General features: G+C 47.3%; 1 protein-coding gene across 8 annotated transcripts in view; it reads right to left on the bottom strand.

Annotated features, from left to right (window-relative positions):
* Positions 1-25369, bottom strand: part of GNG2 (G protein subunit gamma 2) — a 176722-nt gene that overhangs the window by 16590 nt on the left and 134763 nt on the right. For all 8 annotated transcript variants that reach the window (XR_011380722.2, XM_089309713.1, XM_089309714.1 and 5 more), the window contains one exon: positions 9576-9691. Coding sequence is in view for 7 of the 8 variants with exons in the window: in XM_089309713.1 (XP_089165839.1) it covers positions 9576-9662 (87 nt within the window). In the remaining variant the exon portion in view is untranslated. The remainder of the gene's footprint in view (positions 1-9575; positions 9692-25369) is intronic.

A 25369-nucleotide genomic window follows, 5' to 3' on the forward strand; every position in this document is an offset into this window, starting at 1 on the left:
GCCTGCATCGCCACGACATTCCACATCACCACAATGCCCTGCATCGCCATGGTGTCTGTCTCCATCACCATGATGTCCATCTGCTGTCTGTCACCATCACCATGGTGTCTCCATCACCACAGTGACTGTCTCATCACCATGGAGTCTGCATCACCAGCACCATCACCACGGTGACTGTCTCCATCATTATGGGGTCTATATCACCATCACCATCTCTACGGTGTCTGCCTGTATCACTATGTCTGCCTGTGTCTGACTGCATCAGTACTGTAACTGTCTCCATTAGTAATGTATCTGTCACCATCACTATGGCATCTGCATCACCACAGTGTGTATCTCTATCACCATGGAGTCTGCATCACTACCACCATCACGGCAGTGACTGTCTTCATCACCATGGAGTCTGTATCACCATGGCGACTGTCTCCATCATTATGGGGTCTGCATCACCAACACCATCACCATGGTGTCTGCCTGTATCACTATGATGTCTGCCTGTGTTCTGTCTGCATCAATACTGTAACTGTCTCCATTACCATCACCATGGCGTCTGTATAACCACAGTATCTGTCTCCATCACCGTGGAGTCTGTATCATCATCACCATAGTGACTGTCTCCAAGCACCCAGGATCAGACTTTGACTGACACTAGGAAAAAAATGAATTTTCAAAACAATAATCATCATGTTTATTAAATTAAACATTATGTTTAATTTATTCTACTTAATAAAAGAATTATGATACTACCACCATCCAAAATACTTCCATTTTTAAGGGGGGAGATTTGGCATTACAGTTAAGATACTGTTTGGGATGCCACATTCCACTTCAGAGTGCCTGGGTTCAAGTGTTTGCTCTACTCCCAATTCCAGATTCCTGTTCAAGTTAGGCGGTGGTCCTCCCACCCACCTGGGAGACCTGGATTCAGTTCATGGCTCTTGGCTTTGGCCTGGCCTGGCCCAGCTCTGGTTGTTGTGAGTATATGGGAGTGCTCTCTGTTTCTCCCCCTCCCCCCTTACTCTCTTGTTGCCTTTCAAATAAATTAAATTAAAAGACATTTTAAGAAAAGGAAACTTCAAGTCAGAAAACGAAGCTAATCACAAATATTCATTTTACATGTAAATTACCATGGTTTTACAATACAAGTTGAGTATCTTTATCCAAAATGCTTGAGACCAAAGGTACTTCAGAATTTTTCATATTTTGGATAATTCACATTGTATAATATACAATGAGATATCAGAAATTAATTTGTTTCATATGCACCTTGTACATATAGACTGAAGATAATTTTATATAATATCTGCAGTATGCCAGCATTTTCACTGTGACCTATCATCACATGAAGTCAGATATGGAATATTTAAAAAATTATATCAACTCCTTAAACGTGAAATTTTATGCTCAAATATTAATACATGCTTGACTTTAGTTTTTGCTTTGCCTTCAGCATAATTAGTACTGGTCATTTTGAACACAGTCCTTTCTACATAAGTCCTTCGTTTTTTTTTTTTTTTTTTTTTTGACAGGCAGAGTGGACAGGGAGAGAGACAGAGAGAAAGCCTTCCTTTACCGTTGGTTCACCCTCCAATGGCCACCGCAGCCAGCGCGCTGCGGCCGGCGTACCGTGCTGATCCAAAGCCAGGAGCCAGGTGCTTCTCTGGTCTCCCATGGGGTGCAGGGCCCAAGCACTTGGGCCATCCTCCACTGCACTCCCTGGCCACAGCAGAGAGCTGGCCTGGAAGAGGGGCAACCGGGACAGAATCCGGCGCCCTGACCGGGACTAGAACCCGGTGTGCCGGCGCCGCAAGGAGGAGGATTAGCCTAGTGAGCCGCGGCGCCGGCCCATAAGTCCTTTTATTTCTACTTAAGTCCTTTACTGATTTCACCATCCCTAGAAACACTCTCAGCTGGCCTGTAAGAAGGAATATAGTCCAATCCTCTCAGTAGAATTAAATAAAGCATTTCAGGGAAGAGTTGCTAATATATGCAATTCAAATCCTAGAAAAGTACTTAAAAGTCCCAGGGGCCGGTGTGTGGCACAGCTGGTAAAGTCGACATCTGCAAACTGGCATCTTATATAAGTACCGGTGTGCGTCCTTGGCTGCTTTGCTTCCAATCCAGCTCCCTACTGATGGCCTGGGAAAGCAGTGGAAGACGGCCCAAGTCCTTGGGCCCCTGCACCCAGGGAGGAGACCCAGAAGAAGCTCCTGGCTTCTGGCTTTGGTCTGGCCCAGCCCCGGGCCATTGCAGCCATCTGGGGAGGGAACAAGTAGATGGAGGACCTCTCTCTCTCTCTCTCTCTCTCTCTCTCTGTAACTCTGACTTTCAATCAAATAAATAAATATTTAAAAACAAACAAAAATATATCCTTTCTCTTGTGACACGTATGATGCTCTAACAAGTCCATTTCTCAGTACAGCACTGCCTGAAGTTCAGTTCCAGGCTCTTATGAGTCATTCCCAGAAAGATGAGATAGGCTTTAGAAATGTCCATGTTTGGGTCACTCACTAATTTACACCTGTCAGTTAGGAAAATCAGCCTGTTCTTTTTCATGTTAAACTGTTTTAAACAGGAAGCACACCATAAATACGAGCTCCTTAGGATCACACAATGACATGATGCAATGCAGTATGTTAATGCCACCCTTCTTTTTTATATTTCATTTGTATTCTCTCCTCAGTTTTTCTTGGCCAATTACATTTATGCTTAGAATCTGTAAATCTGTAAGTATAACTGAGAATGTCAAAGTGCATGTAGCTCTTGAAGGCTTGTGATATGACACCCTTGATACACAAACTTAAAATTTAAATACTAAAATTAGTGTTAATTGATTGCCTTGCACCCCAGCATCATGACAGATGCAAAGAAGTAAATGTGCTCTTTGATTTTAAGAACAATGTAGCCCCCTGGAAAAACATATTTGATGAAGGTGAAATTGCTGACTAAACGGGTGAGCAAATCTGGTCAGAATGGAGAGAGAGATTCGTGAACAAGTGGGTATTTGAGCTGGCCCCTAAAGGAGGAACAAGATGTGGCCAGGCAAAGAATAAGGAAAAGGCATTTCCAGTGAGGGACCCAGAACAACAGAACAGTGGGAATGGGCACGGCACATTTTTATAACAGTGAAGGCAACCAGCTGGAAAGGTGTACCGGGAATACTTGGAGAAGTGAGAAGTAGGCTTAAAATCTGAATGTAGGCTCAGATTCATGGAGCTTAAGAAACAGTCATTTCACCCATGCTCCTGTCCTGGCTTTCCTTTGTCCTTCCGTCTATTTTACTTAGCATATTGCTAACGGTGACTTCTGACAAACAGCATCTTTCCTGCTAACAGTGGCTCCCAGCCCCCCAGCTGTCTGCTCCCGTCCCATCCTCAAGTGCGTTACACACGCAGAGCCATCATTTCACAATGTGTGCAATTCTCACGTCAGTTGAGTAAAGCTGGAGACACCTCCTTCTTGCTAGAACAGAGATGCCGCTCTCAGACTACGGAACTGAGGCCGAAGGGGATTGTCTTACGTCTTAACCTGGCTCTTTCTTCGCGGAGTGGGAACTCGGAGGTGTGTCCCGGGGAACATGGGTCTGCGAGATGGGCCTGGCGGCTGAGAAACTCATTCTTCGCAGGCAAAGAAAGGGGCAGTCACGGAGAGAGGAGCAGAACACGTGACAGAGCACTTGGCATTCTCAACGGCCCTCCACTTCTTGGATCTCTGCTCTTACATTCTGAATCTTTTATTACCATCAACCTCCCTCTTTCTGCTTAAGCTAACTGGGTGTAGGCTCCTGTTATTAGAAACCCAGAGACTCCCAGGACAGCAATGAAGTTTTATGGAGGCCCTGCTGCCCTTTGCCTTTGTCCACGCTCCCTCCACTCGCGCACCATGGACGAGTTTCTTTCATTGCGCCTCGCTCAGCGTTAGCGTGAGTAGCCCGCTGTGCCTACAGCAGTCACAGTTCACAACCCCTCCACACCCCTTCCCTGCCTCTCCTTCCCATGTTCCATCAGTTCTTTCTACTCTCTGTCCTTAATGAAATGTGAACAAAGAAATACAGAAAGGCTGGAGGAGTAATTTATACATGCCTGGGGCTTATGAACCATAATGGGTTCATTAGCCCAAATCTCCCGGGAGTCGATAACAATGACATAGGACACGAGGTTTTAAAACCAGTATGACACTGGCCTGCAGGAGGGCTTTTCCATGCAAACTGTGTGACTGCAAGGGCCGTGGCTGGACCGTCCACAGCTCTGCTCAGGGCAGTGCCCACTCCCTCTTGTAAAGGGTCCTACTGAGGGAGCCCTGGACTAGAGGCAGGCCAGAGCGACTCCACCCCACAGCTCCTTGCTGGCGCATACACACTGAACAAAACCAGATGCAAGATGCAAGCTCAGGTCGAACAGCAATGGCCAGTGGACAGCGAGATTTAGGTTTCGACAAAAACGACTTAGAAAAGGTTCCATTAAGACTGTCCCTGCCTTCACAATGGCCGAAGTATAACCGGTACATTTGCTCTTTGGAGACGGCGTGTTAAAGGCACCCAAATACCCCCGTGCTGTGAGAACTCTGCGGCGGGGTCTGTCTCTCTCCCAGCCCCTCCCTTTGCCAGAAGCTCCTCTGTCTCCTATTCAAATACAACTTCACTTCTCTCCTCACCATAGTGTTTGGTCTTGTATATTGTCATGGATACCAGGCCACCAACCCGGACTCATCTCACCAGTTTTCCCACAACACGAACCTTGGTCACCTCCGCCACAGGAGGGTCTCCCAGAGGTACACAGAGCCACTGCTGTCCTTTTTAACCCTGCGAGGTCACTACCCTAACTGGGAAATTGCAAACATGGTGTCTACAGAGAAGCCCTGCCCGGCTGCATGGACAGTGGGTAGAGCAGCTCAGGAGGCCTGAAGGGACCCCCCGCTGAAAGCAAACAACGAAGCCCGAAGCCACAGCTGGCAATGGTGTTGGTGCAGTTGTGGTCTTGCCACCGCCTCAACGAAAACCGATCTGGGGCTTCACCACAGCACGCTTGCCTGGCCCTGCGGTGCTGAACAGACGCTGTGACCCGGGCCACGGCTGTTTCCAACAACAGAAGGTCTAACGGGCCAAGAGAGACTCAGGGATTCGCAGTGAAGTCCACCTAGGAGGGCATCTGTGTAGTGCTCAGTTCATCAGGTTCTTGCTCTGTCCCCCTTTCAGCAGGGGTTCATGTGTGTCTCCTCAAAGGACAGCCAGGGTGTGCCACTGGCTTCTTTCTGATGACATTTGGTAACTATGCCTCCTTGCTATCTTATTCGTATGGATAACAGACCTTATTCCTATTTTTGGGCAACCCTGTACGAGGCTAGAGATCTTTGAGGGCAAGAATCGTGTCTTTATTCACCTGCATATCTCTGAAACCCAACAAATCCAAGCAATTTAGCAATCTCCCAACAAAATATGCATTCGATAGAAGAACGAATAAACAACTGGACAAACAGCAAACATTCCACCTCAGTCTGGAAGGAGTCACGAGCTAGTTGTCAAGTAAGGCGGGAAGATGAGAGGGGAAGGGGCCTGAATGTTGTAGGCATGGGAGTGTCCCCTGAAGGGAATTAAGAGTGATTCAGCACAGCATGTGGACAAGGGGAAGGCGACGAATCGAATCGTTAAGAGCTGGGCAGGGGCCAGAGGAGCCTCGTGCGCTCCGCTGAAGATGAAGAGCTGCATTCGGTCTCGTAGGTGATAGGGAATCGTGAGGAGACTCTGTGGGAGAGGGACGCTACAAGATGTTCTCTTACAAAGCTTCTGTGGCAGCAGTGTGATGGGTAACTGACAGCAGGGAAGGAGATGGGTTGAGATGGGAGTGAGGAGATGGGGGAAGAGCCCCTTTGCTGTCAGCAGCACAGGTGAGGCATGATGGAGGTCTGCCCGATGGCTGAAAGGCCTGCTTCCGCCCTCCTCCTCCCCCACTGTCAGTCTTCATTAGCCATCACCCCATCACATCCTCCTCAGGAGCAGTGCCTGGGGCGGCTGAGCAGTCATGGAAAATGCCAGCCATAACAGAGCTGCCCAAACTTTTACCTTTATTGGGTCACCCCAAAAAGCTGAGCGATGTTTTCTAGAAGGCCCAGGAGCAGAACTTTCCTTCCCCCTAAACAAGTCCAGTCTGATACTACAAATCGTGGCCTGCCTCATTTCTCTCTGACTTTTTTTTTTTTTTTTTTAAGATTTATTTGTTGGGGCTGCTGCTGCGGCACAGTGGGTTAAGCTGCTGCCTGCAATGCCAGCATCCCATATGAGAGCTGGTTTGAGTTCTGGCTGCTCTGCTTCCAACCCAGCTCCCCTGATAATGAACCTGGGAAAGCAGTGAGGGGTGGCCCAAGTGCTCGGGTCCCTGTCGCCCATGTGAAACACTCAATAGAGTTCTCAGTTCCTGGTTTTGGCCTGGCCCAGCCCAGGCCATTGTGGCCGTTTGTGTAGTGAACCACTGGACGGAGCCTCTGTATGTGTGTGTGTGTCTATTTTTCCCTCTCTCTCCATCATTCTGCCTTTCAAATAAATACATAAATAAACAAATTTTAAAATATTTATTTATTTGAAAGACAGATTGACAGAGAGAAGAGGAAGAGAAGGAAGAGGAGGAGGAGAAAAAGGCGGAGGATGAGGAAAAGGAACAGGAGGAGGAGGAGTAAGAGAGACACTGATTCTGTCCACTAGTTCACTCCCCAAATGATGATAACAGCTGAGGCTAGGCTAAGCCAAAGCCAAGAATCACGAGTCAAGAATTCCATGAGGGTCTCACACATAGGTGGCAGGGGCCCAAGTCCTTGGGCCATCATCTGCTATCTTTCCAGGCACATTAGCAGGGAGCTGGATCAGAAGCAGAGCAGCCAGGTCTCAAACCGGCACTCTGACATGGGGTGCTGGTGACACAAACGGTGACAGAACCTGTTGCACCATAACACCAGCCCCTCCCTGGAGTTTCTATTCCCACTTGCCACTTTATATTTTTCAGCAAGGGAGTAAAAAAGATGAGGAAAGAGAAGAGGAAAAAAGGACTGTGGCAAAGGAGTAAGGCAGTGGTACGGATGTCACTTCTCTCATTCATGAACAACAGAATCAAAGCTGTTGAAAGAAGGCCAGGAACTGACTAGGTCTCGTGGCTCATTAATAGGAGCTACAATTTATAGGGAAGTTGAAGCATTTGGAAAACTTGTCCATAGATATTTGCTCAGCTTATTTTCCAAAGGAAGATGAACTCCTCCCTTCACTCACTAGCACATTCTTGATGGGATTTAGAAGGCACAAATCAGTTCTGAACCTTGGGATTAACTGAAAAAAATTTTTTAAAAATACTGAGTTAAAAAAATACAGATGCCTGGAGCATACCCAAGCAATTCTGATTTAATTGGTTTGGGAATTGGTTCCTCTACAAAGCTCTCTGGTTGATGCGAACACACATCTGGGCTGCAAACCACTGCTCTACACCAGGTAAACACACTTTTTCTGAAAAGGTCCAGAGAATAGACATGTTAGCCTCTGTGGGCTACAGGGTCTCTGTTACAGCCACTCTGCTCTGTTGCGGTAGGGTAGAAGCAGCCACCAACAATAAGTGAGGGTGTGCAACCGTGTTCCAATAGCACTTCATTTACAAAAAGATAGGCAGTGGGCTGGATTTCATGGGAGAAATAGTTTATTACCCTCTGCAAAGTCAGAGGTAGCTGCATTGCCCACGTTGGAGAAAATACTAGTCCAGTTGAAAAAAATAGGAAAAGGTACTAGTTTTTTTTTAAGAATTATTTTATTTATATGAAAGACCGAGTTACAGAGAGAAGTAGAGCCAGAGAGAGAGAGAGAAGTCTTCCATCTGCTGGTTTACTCCCCCAGTGACCACCAGAGCTGAGTTGATCCAAAGGCAGGAGCCAGGAGCTGCTTCTGGGTCTCCCACGCGGTTGCAGGGGCCCAAGGACTTGGGCCATCCTCTACTGCTTTCCCAGGCCATAGCAGAGAGCTGGATCAGAAGAGGAACAGCTGGGACTAGAAGTGGCACCCATGTGGGATGCCAGCATAGCAGGCTGGGGCTTTAACCTGCTGTATCACACTGCAGGCCCCCCAAAAAGTACTAGGTTTAAAAGGCATTTGAAGGAATGCTCTAGTTTCATTATTGTAAAATGAGATATATAAAGAATTTTACCTCCAGTAAAGTGAAATTTTGATGATTGGCAAATACCATTCAATGGCTACTTGTTAATAATGATGCTATGCAGGCAAACTTTACGTATAGAATCTACCAACAAATGGGTAGGATTTAAAGTGTTGGTTCAGAATGAATTAGCTCCAATTTATGGCAAGGCTGTCAGGTTAGGTTTAGGGAGTGGGAGAAAGAAAGAAGTAGACTATTAAACCTTTATGTTTGACTTCTTAGAGAGACCAGGTGTGGTTTTTGTGTTTTAAAGAAAAAAATTCAATAATGTACAAATAAGAAAAAAAAATAATGACCTGCAGTGGTATATAGAAGGGTTTGGCTTAAAAGACAGATACTTGATCCTAGAACTTGAACTAGGATAGAAAGCTGAAAATCCAAATGAGAAGAGGATCACTCTGTAGGGTCAAGGCAGTGGCTGGGAGAATGATAAGTCTTTTGGGGCTGGTGCAGTGGGTTAAGCTGCAATGCTGGCAACCCATATGGGCACTGGTTTAAGACCTGCCTGCTCTAATTCTGATCCAGCTCCCTCCTAATGACCTGGGAAAGCAGTGAAAGATGGCCCAGGTTCTTGGGCCTCTTTCACCCACGTGGGAGAACTGGAGGAAGCTCCTGGATCCTGGCTTCAGCCTGGCCTAGTTCTGGCCATTGTGGCCATCTGGGGAGTGAACCAGTAGAGGGAAGATCTCTCTTTCTTGCTCTCTCCTTCTTTTCTCTGTGTCATTCTGCTTTTCAAATAATCAATTTTTTTTAAAGGGATGATAGGTCTTTTGTGTTTTCCAATTTCTTTGGCTAGAATTCAGCCATGGACATATGTTTTGTTTTGTTTTGATTTTTACTTTCATAGGGAACCAATGTTAATACCATCTGAAGCTGGAGAAATCTGGAGAAGGGAAAGTCACATTAGAAAAACGGATGCTCTGGGGCCATTACTGTGGCATAGCGGGTAAAGCCGCCTACAGTGCCGGCATCCAATACGGGTGCTGGTTCAAGTCCCGGTTGCTCCACTTCCGATCCAGCTCTCTGCTGTGGCTTGGGAAAGCAGAAGATGGCCCAAGTGCTTGGGCCCCTGCACCCACGTGGGAGACCTGGAAGAAACTCCTGGCTTCAGATCAGCACAACTCTGACCATTGCAGCCAAATGGGGAGTGAACCAGCAGATAGAAGCCTTCCTCTCTCTCTCAACCTCTCCTTCTCTCTCTGTTTAATTCTGATTTTCCATAAATAATGAATAAATCTAAAAAAAAAGAAAAATGGATGTTCGCCTAATCATGAGGCTTCTCTCCTACCATCCCTGATTTCATCCACGTCTGTGAGACAACAGTCAATGGACAGATGGCTGCAAATCATGTTCCCAGTCAGCAAGCTACAGAGTGTGGGTTTGTGCTGTCCTTACCTTTATCCTGTCGATGTTGGCTTCCATCTTGAGCTGCTCTACCAGCTTCCTGGCTTGTGCTATGCTGGCGGTGTTGTTGCTGGCCATCGGAGTGCTGGATGGGCTTCTCAGACACACTAGGAAAGAAAACAGGGGAAGATGTGTCAGGAATACACGAGCCATCAAATGCGCAGGCTCACCCCAACTGGAGGAGCTCAAAACAGTGGTCGCAGCCGGGCCTGGATACGGAAGATGGGGTTTGATTTTCCAACTCCCAGCAACCCCCACGGCTTCTTCAGAGGAGGAATAAGTAGAAGAGTGCTTACCAACTCAGGTAGAATAGGAGAATTTTCCATGTTAAAAACCCAAGGTATTCAAGTTACCGTAATTCAGTGTGGTAAGGGCCATAGTGTGCACTGCTACTGTTTTATTTTCTTGGGTGCTCCTATTATTGTCAGACAGTGCACGCCCTCAGAGCTGAGGGGTGAAAGGCAAACAGAGGGACAGATGGTACATTCTAGACTTCTCCGGGACTCAAGACAGCAAGTTTACAATGTACTTGTGATGGACTCAAATCCCAACCCTCTGGCTAACTTGACCACCTCAACCTATTCCACTGCAAAGATGTTGCAACAGGAGGCGTGGTTTTGTGGTGATGCTGTTGTAAACAGTCACTCATGTCCTCTTTGTATGAAAATGCCTTGATTCACAGCTCCCTGCTTTACTCACAGAATCTCCAAAACACATCTACAATGTCAAGAGAAAGGGATCACTGTGTCTACCTTGTGAAATATGTTGATTCGCTCACCAGCATTACTCTACATTGAGTACAAGGGACTTCTCACTTTATGCACATGGAAAAGGAAGCTAAAGGCTTTGAGAGTGGAGTTCTACATCTGAGTGGATTGTGAGATGGTTCCTTGCTCTGGCTGTGCCAGCCCCTCCCCATCTGTATACTCTTCCCCCTTCAAGTTCCACCCCAATTTCATTTCTCTTATACTTTCTTTTTGACCCCACCATCCCCCTTTGTTCCTGGTGCTCAGCTTGGAGTGTCCTATTTTATTTTTAGGGCAGGTTTTCTCCACATTTTGATTGGTATTGTGGCCTGTTTCAGGATCATTTGTGTAAAAGTCGCGCCCCCTTGAGGTCACTGACACCTTATCAATACCTGAGACTTCCATGCTAACTAGAGTGTGTGACCAAGAAATGCGAGGCCTTAACCACTGCTTCTGTCATCACTAGTCAGACCTTGTTTTCAAGACACGATAATAAAAACCATGACTTCTGCAGGATTTGCAAGATCTTTTTATCTGGGCATGGGGTAGGATCAGGTTACCCATCTCAAAAAGAGAAGAAGACTTAGAAAACCCAGGGAAGGAAGAATAACCCATGACACATTTCATACACAGATTTATCAACACAATCAAGAAACAATTTTTGTTTTAATTACCCCAAGAGCCAAAATCTATAAATTATCTCTTTTGATACTTATTTCCTGATAACAAACTCTTCAAGACGAAAGAAGAAATTTTATGTAAGTCTCTAAAAACATGCAAGTCTCTTCAAAGAGAGTGCTACTTTATAATGAATACTGCAAGATCAGCGACCCAACGGCATTTGCAGTGTAAATTGGAAGATAATTAACTGTTCCCGCAGCTTCCTTTCAAAGGGTTTGGACATGAGAAAGGGAGAATGAAGACTGAGGGGTTTTTGAAGACACAAACAGTCTCTGAAGTCTCCTTTCATACACTTGGAGACGAAGGGAGGGGGCAGTGCATGTGAATGCAAGAAATAAAAGGAGCCTTCCACAGCTAGGATTTCACCAGCCTGCCTAGGGTCTCCATTGTCTCAGCCCTACAGGAGATGAGACAGACAAGGCCCAGCCCAGCAGAACACGGCAGGGCCAAGGTGCAGGCTGGACTCACCCAGGCGGTGGCCTAACTCCGCCACTCTTCCAGAGCTGGAAGCAGCTGCGACAAGCCCTGGGCAGGATTCTGTGAGGTTAATGTTTCTGCTGCACTCAGATTCGGTCATCACATTAACATGCGGGTTATCACAGAGTTACCAAATCCTGGTGGGCTTCGGGGAGTCTCTTGGGAGTTGAGCCAGCTGCTTCTCTGCCCTTCAATGGAAATATCCTAAAGGCCTTGGGCAGAAAAATAGTTTCCCACCCTTGCGCTAGAAAGATGGCTCCACTCCAGGGTGAGCAGGAAGGATGTGAGTCCACACTGACTCCACGGAGCCGCCACCTGTGTTGTGGCCCAGCCTCGTTTACGTGAGAGAATTGTGTGTGTATTGTGTACATCACAGTTATTAAGGGTTTCTGTCACTGGATGACAGATCGACCATTAACTGACGAAATGGCCCATCACTTTCCTCCTGGAAAGTCTGTCCTGTGCCTTTCCTTGCTCTCTGGGAGAAGCTGGGGGTTCCCTGAGAAGATAGAGAGAGAGAGAGAGAGAGAGAGCGAGCGAGCGCGAGCCCATTAGTTCTCCTGTTGCTGTAACACATTCCTACAGATGGACTGGCTCAAACCACAGGAATGGGCTATCTTACAGCTCTGGGCGTCCAAAGCCTGCACTAGGTCTCACTGGGCTAAACGCAAGGCGCAGGCAGAGCTGGGACCTTCGGAAGCTCTAGAAGAATCTGTGCCCCTCCCCTTTCCAACAGCTGGACACCACGTGCGGTCCCTGGCTCTTGGCCCCTTCCTTCATCTTTAAGGCTGGAAGGGGTGGGTCAGTCCTTTTGGCAACCCATCACTCCAACTCCAGATTCTGAAATCACAACGCCTTCCCAGCCGGATCCTCGCCTGTCCGCCTCTCCCGTGTGTAGGGACCCTTGTACCTTTACTCTGTTCGCCCAGACATCCCAGGGTGACTCCTTTAGGTCACCTGATTAGCAACTTGAATTCCATCTGCAGCCAGCCGCAGGTTCTGGGAATCGGGACATGAGCATCTTTTGGGAGGGGGGTTATTTTGTCTAGTGTAGAAAGAGATCTAAAGAGACCTCGTTAGAGGCAGGGAGGGAGGGAGTGGGGAGATGGGGTAGAGGAAGAAGAGGGAAGGGGCAGGGGTCTAGAAATGCTGGGGAGAGGGCGCATGTAAAACCTAAGGGGAAAGGAAACACAGGCTTCGGTCTGCGCTCCCTGTTTTAGCAGGTGTTCCTGCTTTACCACGTGCCCCAGGTGTTCAGGGTCCGATGCAGGGTGAGAACACCTGGCAGATTTGGCCCTGTTTCACATCCAGCTGCTCGTCCCTAAAAGCACTGAAGAACAGTAGTACATTTTCCTTAAAAGTGACGGTGACATCTGCGTGAGAGGCAAGAATCAAGTAGATAGGACACGGGGTCCATTTCAGGGTCACAGGCTCTTGGTGAGGGGTCTCCGTCGACTGGCAGGTGAAGAGAGGAGCAACCAGCTCAATCCAGAGGGCTGAGCCCACAGGGGAAGGAGCAGGAGCAGATGGAGGGGAGGAAAGAACAGGGAAGGTGACCAGATTGTGCCAGGGAGCCTGGGGCTGAACAGAGCAGTGAGGAGGTGTGGAGCCAGGCAGGGCCCCTCTGTGACACTGCACCCCTAGGGGGCGCCACTCCCCCATACCCCAGAAGCTCTTCTTCACCATCCAATTGGCCATCCTGGAGAGTGGACACTGACACATTCACTGGAGTTATGTATTTGAGAGAGAGTGCGTTCTACCATGTGCCAATTTACTCAGTTCCCAAATGCTGCAATGGCTGACGGTGGGCCAGGCCAAAGCCAGGAGGCTGGAACTCAATCCCACAAGGGTGGCAGGAATCTAGGTACTTGAGTCATCACTGCTGTCTCCCAGAATCTGCATTAGCAGGAAGCTGGAGTCAGGAGCCAGAGTCGGAAATCAAACCCAGGCATCCACTAACCCTAACCCTAACCCTAACCCCAACCCAACCCCAACCCCAACCCCCAACCCCCAACCCCAACCCCAACCACTAGGCGGAACACCAACTCTCTTGGCTGTGTTATTAATGCCTTCTATTTTTTCTATTTCTCCTCCATATCAAAAACACATGGATAGTTAAGTTGCTTTTGATTTGCCCTCGTCTATTTTTCTGTGAACACGGTCCTCAATAAACCTTTCCCACTGCTACTGTGAATCATAAAATCCCAATCATGAATACTGTGCTGCTGGATGTCTCAAAAATCCAAGTCATAATTTCCTGAAGTTTGCCCCCTTGGAGGCCTCTTGCTCATGACGTGACTTATGCAGAATGTGATGATCAAGCGAAGCAAGCCTTATTTCCCAAATGGTAAACCCACAGCGTCCTAGAAGCAAGTGACTTTGTACTTGTTAGAAAAGTCAATAGCTACTTCCTGAGACACCAAGGGACATAGCTCTGCTTCTGGTTAGCCAACTACTGATCGATCACAAAAGTGAAGAAAACCAGGGAAAAGCCTTTTCAGGATTAACTCTGGTCCATAAGATAAAGCTATCCTGTCTTCTAAGTTTGAAGCATTTGGACAAGGCCTCACATGCCCACATTTCCACCGACTCTAACAAGATCCCTCCACATCACTGGTTCTTCTCTTTTTCATTTATTTGTTTTTGTTGGTAAAATATATAACACAATTTACTATCCTAACCATTTTTCAGCGCATCATTGAGTGGCATTAAATACATGCATGTTGTTGTGAAACCAACACCACCAGCCACCGCCAGCACTTTTTAACTTGCAAAACTGAAACTGAACCCTTTAGACAAGAACTTCCCCTTTTCCCACCTGCCGCAGCTCCTAGCAACCACTGTTCTCTTTCTGACCCTATGATTCTGACTACTCCAAGGCCCTCCAGTCAGAGGAATGATGCAGTATTAGAGTGGCTTATTTCACGTAGTACTTCATGCTGTGCTGCAGCGTCTCTCAGAATGTCCTCCCCTTTAAACCTGAGTGATACTCCACTGTATGTCTATACCACATTTTCTTTAGCCACTCATCAGCTGATGGACACTGTGGTTGCTTCCACATTTTACTTTATTTTTCAATAGCTTGTAAATATTTTTCAAATAATCAGCTTATTTGAGAGGCAGAGAGAGAGAGAGAGAAAGAGAGAGAGGCGCCCCATCCACTGGTTTACTTTCCAAATGCCTGCAACAAAGACCGGAGCCTGTAACTCAATCCAGGGCTCCCACACGGGTAGCAGGGACCCATGTACTTGTGCAGACCATCACCATTGCCTCCCAGTGGGCATGTTAGCAGGAAGCTGGAATGTGAGTTGTTCTAGGACTCAATTCCAAACACTCCAATATGGGATGAGAGTATCTTAATTGGTATCTCAACCATGTCTAGCCCTGCTTCCACATTTTAGCTACTATAAAAAAATGCTGCTGTGAACATGGGTGCACAAATACCTCTTCAAGAACCTGCTTTCAATCCTTTTGGGAGTTTACCTTTAGGTGGAAATGCTGGGTCAACTGCAAATCTATTTTTAAATTTTTTTTTTTTTTTTTGAGAACCAACATCCTGTTTTCTACTGCTGGCTGTACCATTTTACATTCTGACCAACAATGCAGAAGTGTTCCAATTTCTCCACATCCTTACCAACACTTGTTATTTTCTGTTTGTTTTGGTAGTAGCCATTTAGTGGATATGAGATGTTATCTTATTGCTGCTTGTATTATCACTTCACTAATGGTTAGTCATGTTCAGCATCTTTTCATGCATTTTTGGCCATTCATGTAATCTTTGCAGAAATGTCTATACAAGCCTATTACCCATTTTTCAGTTGGGTTGATTTTTGTTGTTGTTGAGGTTTAGGAGTTCTCTGTTTATTTAGGACATTCATTCCTTATTAGACATATGGTGTGCATTTTCTCTCCCCAGTCCATAGGCTGCCTTTTCACTCTTTTGATGAACAAAAGTTTTAAACTCCAATGCAGCCAAAGTCGTGTACTTTTGAGTCTGTTGTTTTGTGCCCTTGGTGTCATATATAAGAAATCATGGCCAAACTCAATGTAGTGAAGCTTCTGCCCTGTGTTTTTTTTTTTTTTCTCAAGAATTTTATAGTTTTTGCTCTTATATGTGGGTGCTTGCTCTACCTTGAGTTAAGTGTCTTCCTGGTGTTAGGCCCAACTTCATTCTTTTGCCCGCGTTTCTCTAATAGGTCCAGCACTGTTGGCTAAAAAGACTCCTCCCCAGTGACTTGTGAACTGAATGTCTGTGTTCCCTCCCCTACCAGATTCCAATATCGAATCCTCATCCCCTCCATGATGTTATTTAGAGGTGGGGCTTTTGAGAGGTAATTGAACCATGGAAGTAGGGAATTCATGAATGGGATGAGTGCTCCTATAAGAGCGAGCAGACAGAGATGAGCTCTCCCTCTTTCTAGGCTGTGCGAATACACAGAGGAAAGGTAGTAGCCTGTAAACAAGGAAAAAGGCCCTCACTAGAACCTGACCATGATGGGACTGCGATCTTGGCCTTCCAGCCTTCAGAGCTGTGAGAAACAAACATTTGTTCTTTAAGAACTTAGTCTATGATATTTGTGTTATAGCAGCCTGAACTGGGTGAGGCAAATGGCCTTGACAGCTTTTCTGAAAATCACAGACCATATACATTAGGGTTTATTTCTGGGCTATATTATTTATTCTGGGCCATATTATTTCTGGGTTTATTCTACTGGTCTATAGATGAACTGTCTGTTTTTATGACAGTGTCGTAATAAGTTGTGAAATCAGGAAGTGTGAGTACTTCAACTTGTTCTTTCTTTTCAAGATTGTTTTGGTTATTTAGGGTCACTTGAGATTCCATATAAATTTTAGGGTGTATTTTTTATTTTTCTGCCAAAGAGATTGTGTTTAATCTGTGGAATACTTTGGGTATTATTGACATTTTATCATAAAAATCTTATAATTCAAGAATGTGGGATGTCTTTCCACTTATATAAGTATTCTTTGATTTATTTAAATTTTTTTAAAAAAGATTTATTTATTTGCGAGTCCATTACAGAGAGAGAGAAAAAATATCCTTCATCTGCTGGCTCACTCCCCAAGTGGCCACATGGCCAGGGCTGGGCCAAGCTGAAGCCAGGAGCCAGGACCTTCCTCAGGATCTCCATGTGGGTTTCAGGGTCCAAGCACTTAGGTGGTCTGCTGCTGCTGCACTCCTAGGGGATGCTGGTGCTGCAGGGGGTGTTTAATCCACTGCACCACACCAGCCTCATATTTGGCAAGGCTGCTTATCTTTCATGGTTAAGTCTTTTACATCCTTGGTTAACTGCTAAGCATTTTACTGTTTCCGATGGTGCTGCGAATGCAGTTGTCTTCTTGAGTCCCTTTGCGGCTCACTCACAGCTGGTGTGTGCAAATGCTCCATCACCGGGTCTTAGTGGGGAAGAGGGGACTTTTGTCCTCCACTCTTTCCTGGGATGAAGCGAATTGTACACCAGAAGTGCTGTCAGGGAAGGGTGCTGCACCCTGTGAAGGTATAAGGGGGACCAGACACAGGGTTGCTGTGTTCTCAAGGGGAAGTGCAGACATGCATCAGATAGTGTTCCTGTCTCATTCCACGTGCACCCCAAGTTGGGCAGAATGTTTTTGTAAGAGGGAAGAAATGGTTTGAATCCACTAATGACTGAAATAGCTCTAAAAGAAAAATTAAAATTCTGCTGAAGACATATTGTAGACAAAGCTTCAGAAGACAAGTATCTCTAAAACACACACACACACACACACATTTTTAGTTAAAAAGTGAGTCACAGGTGATTGATTTCTACACATTGATCCCCCCCTTTTCCTATCAGCCAAGTCTTTGGGACTGCTCTGTGACTTGTCAGGCCAGAGAACTCAACTTTGGGGAGGCCCAGGCTGGCCCTGGAGCTACCAGCAATGGGCCTAGCAGCCAACTCCACCTCTTCTAGGACTTGGTGGGGCAGAGAGAAAGAGTTAGAGTCTGCTTCTTAGAAAATCCAAGATTCAGGGCCAACACAAGTTAAAGCCCTGGCCTGCAGTGCCGGCATCCCATATGGGCGCCAGTTCGAGTCCCACCTGCTCCACTTCCTATCCAGCTCCCTGCTAATGCTCCTGGGAAAACAGCTGAGGATGGCCCACATCCTTGGGCCCAGTGCTGGTGTGGGAGATGATACCTGGAAGAAGCTCCTGGCTCCTAGCTTCAGATCATCTCAGTTCTGGTCGTTGTGGCTGTTTGGGGAGTGAAGATCTCTGTTTCTCTTTGTCTCTACCTCTCTGTAACTGTCTTTTAAATAAATAAGATAAATCTTTTTTTTAAAAAAAAAGAAAACTCAAGATTCTTAGAGCCATTTCTGGGATCCCAGAGGGCTTCTGGGTACTGGCTAGGATGATGATCAAAGGTTGGATAGTGCTACAGTGATACTTCTTGGTCCAGCAAGCTGGAGTAAACCAAGAAACAGGTGGCACATGCCAAGTAGTAGATCGTCTGGCGACCAATGTATGGCATGGGATGTGCCTGGTTACAGTCTCTGAATTGAATCAGAGAATCACAATGCTGAAGACTAGCTGATTCAGAATTCTAGAAGCAAAATCTCTCTCTATTTAAAGATTTATTTGTTGGAAAGGCAGAATTACAGAGAGAGAGAGGGGGGAAGAGAGAGAGAGATATTCCATCTGCTGGTTCACTCCCTAGATGGCCACAACTGTTAGAGCTGTGCCCATCTGAAGGTAGGAGCCAGGAGCTTCTTCTGGGTCTCCCACACGGGTGTAGGGGCCAAGGACTTGGGCCATCTTCAACTGTTTTCCCAGGCCATAGCAGAGAGCTGGATTGGAAGTGGAACAGCCGGGACTTGAACTGGCACCCATATAGGATGCTGGCACTGCAGGCAGTGGCTTTACCCACTCACACCACAGCAACAGCTCGCAAAATCTCTTTAAAATTCCAGCAAAGCACACTCTGCAACTCCCAAATGGGGGTCTATTTTTTCTCCACTCAACTCACTGGGCCAAGCAGGTTAGCAATCCATCTTAGGAGACACCTGGAACTGTGTGGGAGTGGGGTGGGCTGTGACAATCCCTGGGGGTGCGGCAGGCATTTAATAAGCAGGGGCAGAGCCACTCATGCCCTGCAGCAACCACACAGCAAGGGACTGTGCCCACTGCACCCTCAGTGAGAACCGCACAGGGCACTTGGCAAACAGCCAGAGAGCCACGCATGAGCCGTGTGCTCCTCGGGGAAAGGTTCCCCCACCTCGCCTTTAAGAGTCTTACATCTCAACATCCCCATGACCAGCCAGTGTTAAACCTGTGTTAAGTGCTCATAATCTGCATCAGCGTTATTATGCTTTATGGATATGTGGTCCTCGCTCACTGGAAATACAGCCAGGTGTCCCTCATGCAATGTTCGTGGAGAATGAAATTACATGGGGTTGGGGTTGGCACTGCGGCACAGTAGGCATCCCAGGCAGTGCCAGCATCCCATTTGGGTGCCAGTTCTAGTCCCAGATGCTACTCTTCTGATCCAGCTCTCTGCTATGACCTGAGAAATCAGTAGAGGATGGCCCAGGCGCTTGGGCCCTGCACCTGTGTGGGAGATCTGGAAGAAGCTCCTGGCTCCTGGTTTTGGATCGGCGCAGCTCCAGCTGTTGTGGTCATTTAGGGAGTGAACAGTGGATAGAAGACCTTTCTGTCTGTCTTTTCCTCTGTCTGTAACTCCACCACTCAAATAAATAAAATATTTTTAAAAAATTATGTAGGGTAGGCTGGCGCCGTGGCTCACTAGGCTAATCCTCTGCCTGTGGCGCCGGCACCCTGGGTTCTAGTCCCGGTCGGGGCACCGGATTCTGTCCCAGTTGCCCCTCTTCCAGGCCAGCTCTCTGCTCTAGCCTGGGAGTGCAGTAGAGGATGGCCCAAGTGCTTGGGCCCTGCACCCCATGGGAGACCAGGAAGAAGCACCTGGCTCCTGCCATCGGATCAGCGCGGTGCGCCAGCTGCAGTGGCCATTGGAGGGTGAGCCAACGGTAAAGGAAGACCTTTCTCCCTGTCTCTCTCTCTCACTGTCCACTCTGCCTGTCAAAAAAAAAAAAAAAAAATTATGTAGGGTTGCATTTGCAAGGGAGTAAAAAAGAATACAAAGAAGCAAAAATCCAGAGAACAATGGCAGAGATTGTGTGTAAGAGATGGGGGAGAGCTTTGCCAGAATGTTCTCATCGGCCCACCTGAATTCCAAAGCCAGGCGTAACACAGACGGCTTTTGACTCTGTGTAAGCCATGAGGAGTCACCCCACCCAAGGAACGCTAGCAAAAGGCCTGCTAGGGAATTGTAACCAGTAGATGAAATTTCTTCTGCTAAAAATATACCAGTTCTTGTAATTTCTTTCAGAAGGAACTTTTCTGTTAAGAAACCATACATTTTCTTGTCATTTAGGCTTTTTAATAAGTACATAACCCCTTATTTCTCTGGCACAAAGATAAACTAAATGTTTTGATCGTGGGATTTCTGCTTTGGAGAGGCCGTGGGTTAATTGTGGAGGATTCCCTTCCTCTTTATTTTTCTTTAAGGTGGTTTTCAAACGCAGCATCCAGACTTCTCCCGGGACCTTTAATTTTCACTCTGATGATGTCCTTCTTAGGACTCTGTTCTGATAGTTGCGGGAGGCACCCTGTTCTATTTGCTTTGCATATTTATACATAAGGGTTATGCTGGCAACAAAACAACTTCTAGGTCTGGAAATATGAACTGGAGGCTTACAGTCTTCCAGTCACTTGATCGTATCTTTATTGTTCTCATTTGACAGTTAGCTACATATTGGTGATGGGTTGCAGGCTCATTTGATTTAGAGGACTAATTTCAAAATATTCCAATTTAGAATATTAGAGTTTCTGCAGTTAGTCATGGGGATAAATGTCTTTGTTAACTGCTCATACTACAACCCACATTTAGCTTGGGCATTTTTGTTATTCAGTTTTTTTTTTCTTCAACTCTAATTTATTCTGGGCAGGTAAGTAAGCCATCCTGACACTGATTATATATGCTAATACATATGTCAGATTATATATACATCGAATTATATGCACGTCATCAACTAGGTTATATTTTCATATACACTGGCTATTACATAATAAGACAACATGAGGGCCTTCAAAAGGCCCACGCAAAGTGTGTACTGTGGAAAATCTGCGCATGGACTTTCGAACTGTTTGCACCTAAGTAAACTTTTCTTCTTGCTGCCTTTTCCCGTGAACTTGGGGAAGTGCCCTCTGCACGTGAAGAGAGCAGCCACTGCCCGTTCCCCAAAGCGCCTTCCCCATCAGAACAAGGGGGAGCAGGTGGAGCGGCCGCAGTGCAAGTCCTCACCGCGCGCCAGTCTGCCAGGGTTCAGGGTCGCCTTCTGTCAGGCTTGTCTTCCTATTTCCACTTGTCACTTTGACCCGAGAGCACCAAAATAGCACACTTCAATCTCCACTAATCAGCAAGTGCTAATTTTCTTTTGGTTCCCCAGCCTCCAAGGACATTTTAAACCCAGAAGGGCTTTGTGAGGATGCTCAATGAACACTGCCAAGGTTGCAATCTGCACCAGCCAGGGCTGGAATCCCTCTTGCACACTCACTTCCAGCAATCGAGTCCATCACAGAACACTGGCCTGTCACAAGACCCCGCTTTCCTCGATGGCCTGTGCTGGTTTCGAGCAGCAGTGTGGAACCTGCTGATGGAGAATCATAAAGGAGACGGCAGCAGAGCAGTGGGCGTGGGGTGGCAGGGGTGTGGAGGAAGGGCTGGGAGCTGGCAGGGTGAGGTGACCTTGGACTCCACGGGCACTGGTTTTTGTATCTGAGGCAAGGGACCATAGGGGAGGGGAGCCAGGGTGGAGAGCGGAGAGCGAGTTGGAGGATGGCACAGGAAAGCAGGTACCCCTTGGGAAGCCTCCATGGACCAGAAGCCATGGACCAGAGCCTGACCACAGCATGTGGGCCTGGGTGAAGGCAGGATTTGTAGACAAAATGCAACAAGAGCCATCCAAGGCCTCTGTGTCTGCTCCCAGCTTAGAGCGTCTCACTTCCAGGAACCACACTTTACGGGCCCATGGCTCTGTCTGTCCCCAGGGGACCAGGAACTCCATGAACATGAGTATTCGTTTCCAGACCAAGTGCCTGCCATGCGCCAGGAAGGGGACCACATACTTGAAGGCTCATCACTCCTCGCACCAACTCAAGGGAAGTGGGTACTGCAGCCCTCGCTGGAGGAAACTGAGGCTGGGGCTGGGTCAGCCCGCAAGCAAGAAAGACACCTGGGAAGCAGCATCCCCAGGGGAGGCCTCCTTTCAGCCCCACTCAAGTCACATTTTCAGAGGCACCGGACAGATCCTAATCTGGGGTCTGTAGTGTCTGTTTGGCCATTTTCACAAGCATCATAGCGATTTTTTACAGTCTGTGGGTTTGTGTAGCTCCAGGGAGAGCTGATGGCAGTGAGGGGCCGTGGGGAAGCCCAATCTGCCCACCTGGCTACCAGGCCAAGAGGGCAGAAGAAGAACAAGGGACAGCACCTGGCTTCAGATCCATGCCCCTACAGGAATGCAAGGTTTGCTGGGGAGTTGCCACTTAACCAGTGGGAGAAAGACAAAATGGCACCAAACTAGAGACGTCTCCGCCACGTGGGTTGCTAGTAAGACACCAACACGACTTCCCGGCCTCGCTCTGCAGAGTGCCAGAAACCTTTATCTCAAACAACAGCTCTCTGCTTTCCAGTAACTGCTGCTTTGAAAAGCAGTAACTTCAGCAAGATGTAATCTTTCTTCTGGAAAGCTGGAGTCACTGGTTGGCCGCCTTGAACGACCTTGACCAAAAAACACAGCCCTGGACAGAAATGTGGACCTCAAAGTCATGGCTTTCCTAAAATGCAACAGGAATGAACCGGCGATGCTGCAGCTTTCAAACGACACATCAGCATTCAGTGCTCAGCTGAGCCTGGGAGGAAGGGAAGGGCTTGACTCCTTCCGTGGGCGCTGGTGTTCCGAGATACCAGGCAGGCTTTATTCACGGCGAGAAGAGATTAATATTTTTATGCACATGTTGGTTTTTTGATTCCCTCTACGGGTGCCCAAGCCACGGACCAGTAGGTTTCGAACAAAGGAACACTAATGAGCACGCTTCCGTAGGAATGGCTCAGCGCCCCTACCGCTATTACTCCACAGCGGCAGGCACGCGGGACCTGACAGGCAGCAGCCTTCTGTCTCCTTGCAGGAAGCTATCTATTGACTGATCAATTTCTGTATAGAACAAAACACTGCTTCACTCTGAAATCCTCAGTGGATCTCAAACCTCATGCAACACCGGAAGTTCAGGAGATGTCCCTGGTGGAGCGTCCTTGCCACTGCTCTTAACAAAGCAGCGACACAAAAACCTTTTGGTGAACAAAGAGAAGCTGAGCTCCCCAACCATGTTCCCCGACCAAGAACTGGGCCTCTTCCACTCGGGCTTGTTTTTCAACTCTGTGCTGTCTGGGGGATATTCTCAAGGGTGCAAATGACAGATGGTTCGAGAGTGGGAAAATATGCACCAGGAGACAGGGAGCTGGATTCCATTCTGCGGCGACATCCCCAGCTGCTTTCCAGCGAGAACACCACTCCTCTGTCTGGCCTTTAGTTGCCAAGCTGGGAAATGGGAACAGCAACTCCAGGAGTGCACCTGGGCCTAATGCTGTGACATCAAGGGTGCTTCCAAAGGCTCACGGGATTCAAAGAAAAGTCTATTTTGCCATAAAACTTTTTTTGAAATCCAGGCATAGGAGAGATTGTCAGTAAACTTGTGGGAAATGTCTATCACGAGAAAGCTGGGCATAGCTTTTTAAGCCATTTTTCTATGAGCATTTTAAGGTTTGCTTGTAGAAGGAATGGGAAGGAACACAAAAGAATGACCACTGTGGTTTACTGAGCAACTGGCAAGCTCCACTAGCTGTAAACATCACACAGAAACTCCACCCCTCACAGTAAGGAAAATGAAAACAGAATCGTAAAATAAGAAGGCCCAGGAGGAATGCAATCTTTGTACTTAACCAACTGTCTCTATTATGCAAGAACTTAAATAATATGCAAGAACTTAATAAGCCATCCTGAGAGGGGAAACCTTTTTTGGGGCTAGGGTAAGACAATCCTTCCATCCAGTTTTGAAATTCCTAATTTCCATGGACAACCAATTAAAGAGAAGGAGATTATCTGGAAGTCAGTTGTGGTTTAAATTAGTTAATAAGGATTTATTGAGTGCTTAATGTGCTTGACTGAGACCATGAGGACGCCCTGTCCTAAGTTCCCAAGGAAACAGCTGCTGGGTGTGTGGGAGCTGGGAGGGCTACTGCCGTCATTCCAGGAAGGCATTTTCTTCCACTGCTACCTTCTAGAGGGAAAAGCTTATGTCCACGTACCCGAGGATGTGTCAAAAAGTTCATGGAAAATAGAACCAAAGGTTAAGTGTATTTTGGTGCAAAAATTTTTGAAATCCACTCATGGGGGAGGGGGTCTTAAAATGTTCATGGAAAATACATGCTATATAAGCCATCCATGGTTTTCAACATGGTTTTGCATCAAAAATCAGCTACTCTTTTAATTCCATTCTCCACGAACTTTTTAAGTCCCCGTGTGGTACGGAATAAACTTGCAGGCCCTGCGCGTGAGGCACGCGCAGTTGTCTGCTACCTCCTGCTCGGGCCCGCTTTCCTGCCTGTTTCCTGTAGGCGGAGGCCCCTCAGAGCACTCATGCGTGCCGTAAACATAAGCATTTCCTGCTGCTGCCCCACATCTGCAGCCCTCATCTGCCACCAAACCAGTTCCTTCTCTGAGCTCCTCACACGGCTCGTGCTCCCAGGCACCAGGATTTTGTGATACTTTGCCAACCCCTCACTCATGCCTGTATCTAATAGCCCAGGGCCAGTGGACAATGGAGCCTAGGCCAGCAAAATCCAAGCTGTATCAAAAGCAAATGGCGGCCAGTGCCGCGGCTCACTAGGCTAATCCTCCACCTTGTGGCGCCGGCACACCAGGTTCTAGTCCCGGTCGGGGCACCGGATTCTGTCCCGGTTACTCCCTCTTCCACAGATCTCTGCTGTGGCCAGGGAGTGCAGTGGAGGATGGCCCAAGTGCTTGGGCCCTGCACCCCATGGGAGACCAGGATAAGTACCTGGCTCCTGCCATCGGATCAGCGCGGTGCACCCGCCGCGGCGGCCATTGGAGGGTGAACCAACGGCAAAAAGAAGACCTTTCTCTCTGTCTCTCTCTCTCACTGTCCACTCTGCCTGTCAAAAAATAAAAAAATAAATAAATAAAGCAAATGGCGTGTTGACTGGCATTATTATTAATTACCATTATTTTGTTCAGCCACTCATCCAGTAAATGTGTATTAAACCTGCCATTTATCTCCAAAACAGGTGCAAATGAGTCTGCTTTCACTGGTCAAACCCAGATTGGTTGCCCAGAAGGGCCTCTGCACTTGCTGTTTCCCTGCACTGCTACTGCGTTGTCCCCAGGGGGGTGCTACTCACGGCCACTGCTTTCTCTCCTAGGCCTAGGTTCAAGGACCAGGTCCCCTGCTGATCTGACATGCCCTTCTCCCCAGCCTCCATCAGTTGTTAGCAGCTTTGTTGTCTCTAATGTCTTACAATCACGTGAAATTATCCCATTTAGTTATCAGGAGCCTCTTGGCTCTGCAAAATGTCAACCAAGAAGAGAGATCTTGTAGAGTTTGTATAGGCGCTCAATGAAATTGTGAGATGAATGAAAGCCCTGCAGAGCACCCATGAATATAGGCAGATGCTAAGAAAATGGGTGCTGCTTTGGAGGATGAGCACCTGCGCATGGCAGCACCCGTGTCTCCCACTCAACCCCACCTAAC

Source organism: Oryctolagus cuniculus, chromosome 12 (assembly GCF_051225735.1).
Source record: "Oryctolagus cuniculus isolate XC-2025 breed Fujian yellow rabbit chromosome 12, ASM5122573v1, whole genome shotgun sequence".
NCBI lineage: Eukaryota > Metazoa > Chordata > Mammalia > Lagomorpha > Leporidae > Oryctolagus > Oryctolagus cuniculus.